Source organism: Nestor notabilis, unplaced genomic scaffold (genome assembly GCF_000696875.1).
Source record: "Nestor notabilis isolate BGI_N333 unplaced genomic scaffold, ASM69687v1 scaffold16666, whole genome shotgun sequence".
NCBI classification, from domain to species: domain Eukaryota; kingdom Metazoa; phylum Chordata; class Aves; order Psittaciformes; family Psittacidae; genus Nestor; species Nestor notabilis.
This window is the reverse complement of record NW_009932563.1, coordinates 4,162-14,843: the sequence shown is the minus strand read 5'-3', so window position 1 is coordinate 14,843 and position 10,682 is coordinate 4,162. Positions and strand designations below refer to the sequence as shown.

General features: G+C 50.1%; 1 protein-coding gene across 4 annotated transcripts; it reads right to left on the bottom strand.

Moving 5' to 3' along the window:
• Window positions 1-2,672: 2,672 nt before the first annotated feature.
• FZR1 (fizzy/cell division cycle 20 related 1 (Drosophila)) lies at window positions 2,673-10,240 on the bottom strand. 4 transcript variants are annotated; one of them, XM_010016465.1, is made up of 13 exons: window positions 10,092-10,240; window positions 9,513-9,638; window positions 9,238-9,301; window positions 8,714-8,841; window positions 8,202-8,284; window positions 7,623-7,806; window positions 7,364-7,429; window positions 6,781-6,883; window positions 5,977-6,161; window positions 4,593-4,826; window positions 4,407-4,511; window positions 3,437-3,529; window positions 2,673-2,714 (listed from the first exon to the last, which is right to left on the bottom strand). In XM_010016465.1, exons 1-13 carry the CDS (start codon window positions 10,158-10,160, stop codon window positions 2,673-2,675), a joined length of 1,482 nt encoding a protein of 493 aa, XP_010014767.1. In that variant the 5' UTR covers window positions 10,161-10,240. The 4 variants fall into 4 exon arrangements, with proteins under 4 accessions (XP_010014767.1, XP_010014766.1, XP_010014768.1 ...); XM_010016464.1 differs by having other exon boundaries at window positions 2,673-2,711; window positions 3,425-3,529; window positions 9,513-9,634; window positions 10,088-10,160; XM_010016466.1 differs by having other exon boundaries at window positions 9,513-9,634; window positions 10,088-10,160.
• Between the last annotated feature and the right edge of the window lie 442 nt (window positions 10,241-10,682).

Here is a 10,682-nt window from a genome sequence, read left to right as displayed (position 1 = left end):
GAAACTGAGGCACAGCCACAGGCCTCAGGGACTGCTCTGTCCCAGCTCCATACCCAGAGCTGCCCCACACCAAGGTTGGGGCTGTGCTGGGAAGCAAACACAGGCACTCGGGAGCAATAAACCACAGGCAAAGCCCTTGACCCCCTCACCTCCTCCTGGAAAAGCAGAAGTGGAGCCATCCTGAGCCATAAATCCACACCTTGTTTAATGCCAGTTAGATTGTTTTACACAGACAAGTCACAACGTGCTCGCTGTGGGGTTTGTCCCCACCTTACATATAACAATGCCCCACGGCCAAGACTTCACAACCCAGACTCAAGGAGGCCCCTTTGCTCTGCCCTCAGCCTGTGCACACATGGAACACACAACAGCATCCCAAGCCCCAAGGAAGCACCTCTGGTGGGAAGGAGGTTGTGCCAGGTCCATGGGAACAGCAGGAGGAGAGGAGCCAACCTGCTCCCAGTGCAGCTCCAGAGTGAGACGTGGGATGTGGAAGTCCCTGATGAGAGAAGAGCCTGATGCAGGGACAGACACACAAGTGGCTGTTCCCTCTCGGCAGCATCCCACCAGGCTCGGCTCCCTCCTGCTCCAGAACACATGAAGCCACCTGAATGTTGGGATTTCAGCAGAAGGGAACCCACAACAGACATGAAAATCCACAGCAACAGCTACAACCACCTCCAGCCCTGGTGCAAACACCCCCCAGGCCCAACTGCTGCCCAACAGGGTGACATCAAACAGGAGAGAAGCTTGGGGCAGCCCATGTCTTGCTGCATGGGCTTCAAACCTGCTCACCGAGTTAATTTTAACTCCTCCTCAGTGCTTTGAGTGCTCCTTCCACACGCTGGAAGTTTTAACAGTGCCTGTGAATGTACCACACAACAAGAGAGGGGCTGGGAGGCCATGGGATGGTTTTGAAACCAAGCCCCATGCCCCAGCACTACACTAAAGTCATTGTGTTGAAAAGGTGGGTCCGAAATCACTTTGACATGACATTCTGGAGGCAGGAGAGGCTGTAAGACCACAAGGTGGCTGCCAGGTTGGGCTGTGGAGACTGGGTGCTGCCAGCCTGGCACACGAGGGCCTCACACGTACCTGTGACGTGCAAAGGGAGCACCAAAAGCCTGATCCAGGCACTGGTGAATGGCACCCATAGTCAAGGCTGCAGTGAACAGAGCAGCACCTCGCTGCCCTTCTCCGTGTGGAGCTTCCTACACATCCTTCCTACACCAAGGATACTGGTGGCACTGGGGAAGAGACAATCACATCCCTACTACAGCCCAGTGCAGAAGAAGGAAAAGGAAGAGAGAAACGTTATCACCTATGCAATCTACAGAGAACAGGTCAAGGTCTATATACACAGCCAGGAAAATCCAACTGGGAAGATAAAACAGCACTTGCATCCATCCCGGTGTGGCAGGGAGAGCATTGGCACATGGGCAGAGCGAGAGGGGAACACACTGCTGCAGGCACAACAGATTCTCTTTAAATTAAAAGCAACACAGACACACAAGTGCTTTGCAGCACAGCCCATGGCTCACCCCAGGCTCACCAGTGGGCACTCTCTTCTCATACAACTTAAACCCCCACAACAACCCCCCAAAACCCCAACAGTAGGTCCCTGGCTTTGACCTGGGGGGTTAGAAAATAAAGCAACACTTCTTGCTTTAGAAAAAGAACCCCTGTTCTTGTTCAGACGTGGGGTTATTCCCCCGCTTCCAGCCAGAAGAGGCCATTGCTCTCTCCAAAACAACCCAGATCCACACGAGTGGTTTTGCTTCACAGACACATCTCAACTGCTTTTGTCCTCAGGAAGACTCCAGAGCAACCAGCCTGCCACAAACAGCACTGTGGGGAGCTCCACGTGCACAGTGGTTATTGGTTAGGTTTCTTCAAGCCACTGGTTTTTCTCTCTGTTAACTAAAAGGATCAGCCCAGAACATGCAACAGCAATTTCAGCACTTTCTGAATATGCTCCCTCCATGATGGAGCCTCTTCAAGTCTCCTCCAAAGCTGAGCCCCCCAAATGGTTGGTTTGAAGGCAGCTGTCAAGCATGCCTGAAACAAAGAAAAACACAAGCTGGAATGATCGTATCGAGTCACAGCAGCCCCGGAGAGCACAGGGAAAGAAACAGTTCTCCAGGTTCTTCCTGTAAGGGGGGTGCCAGGCGACGAGCCTGGAATCCAGCCCTTGCGCATGAGCGGTGTTGAACTGGTCTGGCTGGCTCCCACCTCCACCGATGTCATCCAAAGGCAGCAGGACCCAGAGCAGCACGTTAAAGCCGTTCCTACAGAGGCAAAGATGCTCTGGTCTCTCCCAGGAGGGGACAAAACAGCAGCTGGTTCCATCTCAATGGTCCATGTCACACGTGGTTTCTCCAGTACACAACGTGAGGGTTGGAGGATGCGGGTTTAACATTTCTCTTGCACCCTTTTATGAAGGATGAATCCATAAACCTTTGGCAGTTCCCTCCCCTCCCCAACCCCATCCCAAATACTGCCCAGCATGGTTCATAAGCATGTATTTAATTAGCATCTCTTGGGTCCGTCCTCCAGTCCCATTGGCACTCCCTCCCCTTCTGGTGGATCGTTTTGGGGGTCCATGCACACCAAGGTAGTGGTTTCATCCTGGTATGGCAGACTGCAGCCTCCTGGGTCGCAGCCCGGGGGGTTTATCGTATCCTGGTGAAGAGGTTGAGAACGGATACTGACTCCTAACAAGAGAAGACAAGGCAGGGGCTAAGTACTGCAGCACTATTCCATCTGCCCTTTTGGGTTTGCAATGAAACAGCTGCTGCTCTGGTGAGGTATTACCAGCTCGGGGCACAAGCTGAGCTCAGCACAGTCCACCACCATCAACATTCCCATAACAAGAAGCACAGCAGGTAAGTGAGCCATTCCCACAGCTCTGCAGGCAGCTGTACCCCAGTGACCACCACCAGCTCCCCCAGCTCAGTCCTGCTCTCTGACATCCCCAACTGCCTCTGGCAGACACCCAGCAAAGCTCTCACAGCTCTGGCACAACACTTTCGGGGAAGGTGTGTTGTCAGCTGCAGCACCCACGGCCCTATTCCCATCCACGCCACCATTTTAAGGAGCTTTGGAAGGAGCCAGGGAATAATGATCCCTGAGGACCAGGCCAACTCATCACAGCATGCTGGGAGGGAAGATGGTGGGCTGAGGGTGAGCTCCCCAAAACGCTGCTGTGTTCAGCAGCCCTGTAACAGCCAGAAGGATGTCCTGTCCCTCTGCCTCGGGCACACAGAGGCAACCTTTATATCTCAGCAAAGCCTAACCCTTCACAGCATCCAGCCCTCAATGTGCAGGATATGGTGTCAAGATCAGAGGCAAGGCAGCGGAACAGAGTAAGCTTGGCCTGAACTGACCCCCAAAGGCAGGATAGAGCTGCAGCCATGCACACAACACACATCTTCACCTTTGTCGAGCGAGTTTTGCTGAAGACGTTCCAGAAGCGCAGGGTTTCGTCTCCGGCTCCTGTGACTATGGCCTCCCCATCAGGGGACATTGCCTACGGCCAAGAGAGAGCAACCTTTAGCATCTGCTTCATTTTTGAGGTTGAAAACAAATCTTCATTGGAATGCAAGAGAGATTTAACTCTCCTTTCTACTTGGTGAGAAACCAAATAACTACCTCTGCTTTCAGGTGCTGTGTTCAGTCTCAGTAGGTGCCAGTTCAAGCACTTGCATGTTATTTATGCAGCTATGGAACACACGGGTAGAATTATCATAAAAAGGATTCTTGTGTTAGGAACTCCAAGCCATTTGTAATTAAGGCAACTCCTCCCCACATTCTAAATATGTGTTAGGGCAGGAAGTGTGATAGGACTGGCATTTGCCAGCTCTATTAGTCACTTTGGTTGGAATCCACCTCAGAAAACAGTATTTGCCTATTTATCATCTCTGTTATGAATCCAGCACCGAAAGCCCCGTGTAACAGTAACAAAGCAGGTATGGGATCGATGGGGATTAACTACACCAAGCATTTTAATGACAAATTAGGAAGACTGAAAGCATCAAATTCTTCCCCTGCTGGCAGGCACCAGTGAAAAAGCGTACGAGTCTTAAGGGAACAAAAAGAGATGCTTCTGCTTCCTTAGAAGAGTTTTGGCAGGCTTTGCTATTCATTAATAAAACCTCACATTTCCATAGCAGCAAATGAAAGTAACCCTTGCAGGCAAGGAAACCAGATCCAAAACATTTTCCATTGCTCACAGGGCAGCATTCATATCTCCACGTAGACTACAGGCAGCTTACGGTGCCACTGGCACTGGGGCTTTGGGTCTCACCTCCAGCACAGAGAGGAGCCCCAGCGAGATGCTTTATCTGCAGCCAGATAAAGCAGCTACAGAAGTTAAAGAGGTTTTCAGAGACGTGGCCATCACTCACCAGATACAAGACTCGGTACGAGTGCCCCGTGAGCTTCGCTACTTGAGTTAAGGAGGGGTATTTCCAGACGAGGATCTGGTTCTGTGAGTAGCCGTGGGTACTCACCTGGAAGGGGAGAGGCAAACGTGCATCAAGCTTCCCAACAGGAGACAGCTCAGCAGCAGGACTGCACAGGAAGGAACTTACCAGCTCGTTGGCATGTTTGGACCAGGCCAGGTTGCACACTTGTGACCCGGTGTCAATGCACTGCAAGGGCTGCCCCGTGAGCGTGTTCCAGAAGCGTATGCAGCGGTCAGCGGTGCCTCCGCCAGAGGCGAGGAGCCCATGTTGGTGTGGAGACCAGGCAATAGCTTTTACTGCTGCCAAATGCTCGGTGTACTGTTGGACAGGACTCAGGCTGGAGTGATTCCAGACAAGGAGCTGGCAGAGAGGAGAGACGTGATCAAACTTGCACTGCAGTGGGTGTTAAGGGCACACGACAAACCACGATGTTGCACTGGGACCGATGAGGGCAGTTGAGCAACAAGATGGTTTCCCACAGCCTTGCCCAAGCACATGCATCTCCACTCTGCACTTGGCAGCCCTGGAGCCAGTCCTACCCTGCCACCACCTCAGCTGAGGAGCCGTTCTGAGGGCCACGGTCACAGAATCCCAGCCTGGTTTGGGTTGGAAGGGACCTTAATGCTCCTCCAGCTCCAACTCCTGCCACCGGCAAGGACACCTTCCACTAGAGCAGGTTGCTTCAAGCCCCTGTGTCCAACCTGGCCTTGAACACTGTCAGCGATGGGGCAGCCACAGCTTTTCTGGGCACCTGCATTAGCAGCTCAGCCCTGCACTATTTTTGCTAGTAAGGACCACAGCAGCTCAGCTTCAATGCTCCAAGTGAGTCTGTCTCTCAGGATGAGTGCTGAGGGTTTAAGGTAAGCTTAGGAAGCCAAAGACATGCCATCACTAAACATGACTCAAAGCCTTCTTTTGTCTTTATGGGTGTATTATTCCAGAACACATTTAGAAATATGCTCAGGTTCATTAGAAGTTATTCTGAGCAGGAGGAACTGGGTACAACCACGCTGTCACACAGGCACTGGGCAAATGCACTACCTAGCAACCCGCTCCAAAGGGCTCTGTGCACTGCTTCTCCACAACAGATGCTTCTTCCATATGGTGCTCAGTGAACTACAAGCCTGCATCATAGGTATTAAAACTTCTACAGCTCTAAACTTAGTTTCCTTCTGCATAGATAAACATTACTGCAATAAACTTGACTATATTCTACCTAAATAAAATCAGGAAGCACAGCTCACCAGTAGCTCTGTTGCACTCAAACCCCTGAGTCAAGCTCTAGATTTAATTAGCCAAATACAGAGGCAAAATTAAATTTGCCTTGTTAATTTTATTAGAGAGAGGAGGCTGAGGAGAGGCTCAGCATGATTTGTTTGGACACAATCCAACAACTGAAACAAAAACCCCTTTCAGAGAGGACATATATCCTTAAAGGAAAGGGGTCCGCTGTTTCTTGGTGAAGTTGTAGAGACCCTGAGCCTTACCTGGCTCCTTGGCAGTACCATACCTTGTTGTCGTTCCCTCCAGAGGCCAGGAGCTGGTGGTCTGTAGACCATTTGAGCCCACAGACCTCCTGCCTGTGGCCCTGGAGCCGCCGCTCAGACTGCAGCGGGGGTGTGCGGATGTCCCTCTGAAGGATCATCCGGTCTCGACTCCCAGAAGATAGCTGGTCAGCATTCCATGCTAAGGCACCTGGAATGCAGAGAGAGCACGTTGTGGGAGCCCTGCAGGAGCAGGGAGGCAGAACAGACCCCCCAGTTGCCAAGGTTTTAAAAAGATAAAGAAAAATCAGTGCTGATGGAACCTCCCTTACATCCCTCTGAAGTCCTCAGAGTACAAAGGAAGATTAACCTGCACAAGCTTCCTGAAGGTATCACTCATCCCATTTCATGGTGCAATAAAGCACAGAAATAGAACTTGGAGAGTGCCTTGACTTCCCAAATCTCACTCCAGCTTTCAGATTCACAGCACCTCTGAGCAAAGAAAACAGCCCCCACAGAATAGGGGAACTGGAAATCTCAGTGCAGAGCTGCCTGCCTGCAGGGCTAACACAGGAAGCCAGTGGCAGTGAAAAAAGTGTTGCAACCAAACCTAAAATGCCTCAGAGATGGCAGAAACAGCAGCTGCAAAACTCCACCACCACCACACCCCAGGTCAGAACACCACCGTGATGACATTTTGAAGACTGGGAGACATAGCAGTATCAATTCTGGTTGAGTTCTCTTATTTCAAGCAAATCCCTCACACAGAAGGAGAAAGTTCAATCATGAAGAAACAAAACATGTGAAACCTCTGCCTCCCACCTCCTTACCAACTCTGGCTGTGTGTCCCTCCAGCATGGAGAGCTTTTTTCCTGCAGCTGCATCCCAGATCTGTACAAAGCCCTTGTGAGTGCCAACAGCTACCAAGTTCCCCTAGAGAAACAGAAGACCACAATCAGTAAAGCCAGTAAGTACAGACAGATGTAAACAAAAGCTAGAAGCTGAGGAAAAGACTTGAGATAAATCCCACAAAATGGAAAGCATCCCAAGCTCTTCCATCTCACATCTTTTCCCTACTGAGAGTGCCAAGCAGCCTGGCTGGAATATATTTATTGTAGCATTTTATTGTCAAGAACCAGAGAAGCCAACAGGCTCTTTCTGCCTCCCACACCTCTTTGCAAATACCTCGAGAACCTCAAGATACAAGAGGCTGCTTTCTATCTCCTCTCATTTAGCACGAAAAGCAGCGAGGACAGGAAACCACATTTGATTTGTGATGCATACAGGGAGTTTGGGAAAATACAGGAAAAACAACCTTAGAAATGAAAGCTGTAAGGAAGAGCTAAACAGCTACCAGGAGAGGGTCTAAATTACGAGTTTTTCAGCTACTGAGATTGACAATGTCATACTGACCCGTTCTGACCAGCCCACAGATGTTACAGAATCTCCTTCCACAGACAGATCACACAGCCGGGTTACCTTGGGAGCAGGACAGAATGGAGTTAAGGAACACTTGCTGTTGTCAAACTACACTCTTAACTGTCTCACTGACTAGTACCTAGTTTGGGGCAGAGCACTGTGAGTGCTGGAGCCCTGACACAGCACCTCCTGTAGCTCTGGAAGATGCTACAGCAACGGCTGCCTCACTCTCCTGACACAGATGCTCATTTACCTGGCTCGTACAAGCGCTCCACAAGTAAACACAAGTCCCAAGGCCAACGCTGAGGACGTTCAGAGAGGACCAGTCCACCAGGTTCAGGTAGAAGTCATCCTGCAGCTCTGGGGCATCCAACACTTTGAAAGGAATCTTGGAGATTTTCCGAGTAGGTTTTCGAGGTGATCTGAGCAGCTTCTGACTGTTTACAAAAACAGACATAAAAACAATGACAGGATCTTACACGTGGCAGCAGATGGTACACAACAGATGTAGCCACTCTTCAAAGCATACCTGCATGTCTACAGAAACACATAGAGAGGCTGCAACATTCTTTCCAGACTGGAAAGAATTAGATTCTGCTGCTATAAAGGAGCTGGTGAGCAAAGAGGTAAAACTGACTACTGCAAGGTGGCCAAGACAGATCTAGGCATGATGGGCACCTGCAGAGCTTCTTCTAACTTGACTGTCCCTACTTACTATTTCCTCAGATTCTTAAAACCACTTCTTGGTGCCTTAATAAAAAGCCCTAGAGAACACAGTGACTCCTCTGTCCCAAGCCTTCCCTTCTCACTGTCTGTGGAGAATCAGTATTACCTTTTGTTGCTGACAGGAGACAGGGAATACGGTGAGACCTCGTTGCCATCATCTGGACTAGAACGTTTTGTGCTGAGCGAATACTGCATAAAGAAAACACATCCAGTAAGAGCCCCATCGGACACACTGGTGCCCGATGCCTGGCTAACTCCAACAGCCACAGCCAGATTTTCCAGACTTTCCAGTTCCTCCCTTTCCCAGGTGCTCCAGAACCACACAAAAAAACCTCATCTCTGCTAAGTCCTGAAGTTTGATTTGGTCATTTACCACACTGCCCAAAAACGCTTGGTTCCAACTCAGCTTTCGGGCCAGCACAGAAATAGGAAGTATGTAGCTTGCTGCAGATCCTTCTGTTCTCCTTGCAGGCCACCCAATTTTGTTATCAACAGCTTATCTCAGGCAAGGCACAGCACTACCTCACTGGCCCCAGCAGCTTGGCAGAACCAGGTGCTTTGCTCCAGTGACACACACATGAAACCTCTGTTGGTTTTAACACCACGTAACCCACTTACAGTGAAGAGAGACTTCTTCTCTGGGGTGGATGGCTGCAGCCTCCTGTCTTCTGTCTGTGGGTCTTGCACCTTCTCAATCCCTGCTCCTAAGAGCTCGTTCTTCAACAAGGCAGAGTAGGCAAGGCCATCTGTGAACCCAAATGTGTGCTTAGGCGGGGAGCTGGGCGGCAGCAAACAGCTCCACAGGGAGCAGCAGGATCACACTTGTACATTCACAGGGCCTCTTACTAAGCCTGGAGCCACAGTTTGGAATCAAAATTAGCAGCAAGCTCCCCCTCCTCCCAATCCATCAGGAAAGTGCTTCCAAGGCACAACAATCAAGAGATACAAACAGCCTCACGCTTCCCAGACGCTTGTCAGGAGCCTTTGAGGCTGACCCGGGATTCACTCTTGTGATGAGGGCATTTCCTAACACATCATCATGAGTTTTTCCATAAGCACTGAAGTATCAGTGTTCCCTCAATTTCCAAACATGCCAACAGAGCTTGGAGCAAAAGCTGAGCACGGTACAAGTGTGGCCTCACCTTTGCCATTGTCTGATGTAGCATCCTTTGCTTTTCTGTTCTGACTTGGCGATTTTTCATTTTCCTGAGAGAGAGAAACACACTTTCACCACACACAAACATCATGACACGTGGTAAAACAGCAAGTGAAGAAGTCTCCTGGACCACAGGGGCAGCCTGTCTGAAGACATGCACTCAAAGGAACTCTTTCAGGGCAGCAGAAGACAAGTAGAGCAATCATTCAGCCCTTTCCTCACTCCCAAGGCTGCGCTGCAGGAGAGGGGAGGAAAACTTACATTTATTCTGTGGAAGTTGATACTCCAGTTGGCCCCAGCTCTTGAGGGAATGAATCTGTCACCATGCTTACTGGGAGAAGACATGGGAGAATTGGAAGGCGTCAGGGTTCTTCTCATCTCTGCTACCTGAATTAAAAAGACACATATGAGAACAAGTGTTGATCGCAGCAGGGGTCTGAAAAACATCAACAGGGTCTTGTCAAAGCTGACTACGCCAAAGGAGAAGAGCCAAGCACTAGTTTATCCCCTTCACAGAACCATTGAGCACGTCAGAGTCCAACTGTCAAGGGAATATCTGTCAAGAGAAGCAGAACAGCCTCTTCCTCAGCGCTCCCTCTCAAAGCGACTCTGTCACAGCAGACCCGAGGAAGGTGGAGCAGTTTCTTAACTCCTTGTTGTTGAAGTGCTTTGGTTGTTCTAGAACAGCTCAGGAACTCACACCTGCTCACAGCCCAACAGAACACTACGGTTTGCTTCAAAGAGATCCCATGTCTTTTAAAAGCTCAAGTGAAGGCAGTCACAGGCAAGAAAACTCCCTAGTCAGACCAAGAGCACTCAGCAGAGCCCATCTGTACTCACACAAGGCATCGTGTTCTCATTCTGTATGTTGATTTGGCGTAAGAGACGTCTCTCGTAATCCTGGTCCATGGTGGAAAGCAGAAGGGTTGGGGAATCCAGCAGGCTCAGGATTTTATGCTCATCAAGTCCAATCAGCAATTAGTCTGCTGCAACAGAGAGGCGAAGAAAACCACGGGATTATTACACCCTTTCATATAGAAGCAGCCTCTTCCCAGCCTCTGTCTGTTACTTAAACCCAAGAGCACTTTTCCTACCCACAGCAGTGCACACCACAGTGCTCACGCTGCCTGGGGTAACTTCTAGCCATGTCAGAAGTCCTGCAACCTCTTAGTACCACACGGTGCTATGGACTAGGTAGCCCCTTGGGTTAACATCCAAGGTTTGATGCACATGCTCTCCCAAATTCTCCTCATGCTTTGCCCGTAGGTTATGCTGACGCAAACACCAGAAGAGAGGTGCCAAGTTGGTCTTTGAACCCAAGACAAACATCTCCTAAGGGAAAGGTGGAATCTTAACACACAGGCCTCAGCTTCCTCTGCCACAGGAGAGGTTTGCTGCAGAGAGGGACAAAACACCCAGCCAGGGTCTGCT

Excerpts from the sequence above, each read along its gene's own strand:
- FZR1 (XM_010016464.1), bottom strand. The coding sequence starts at position 10,160 with ATGGACCAGGATTACGAGAGACGTCTCTTACGCCAAATCAACATACAG. Across the intron at positions 8,842-9,237 it reads TACATCAGACAATGGCAAAG|ATGGCCTTGCCTACTCTGCC; the intron begins GTGAGGCCACAC and ends TTGGGTTCACAG. Across the intron at positions 2,712-3,424 it reads CGACAAAGGTGAAGATGTGT|TCAGTATCCGTTCTCAACCT; the intron begins GTTGTGTGCATG and ends TCTTGTTAGGAG.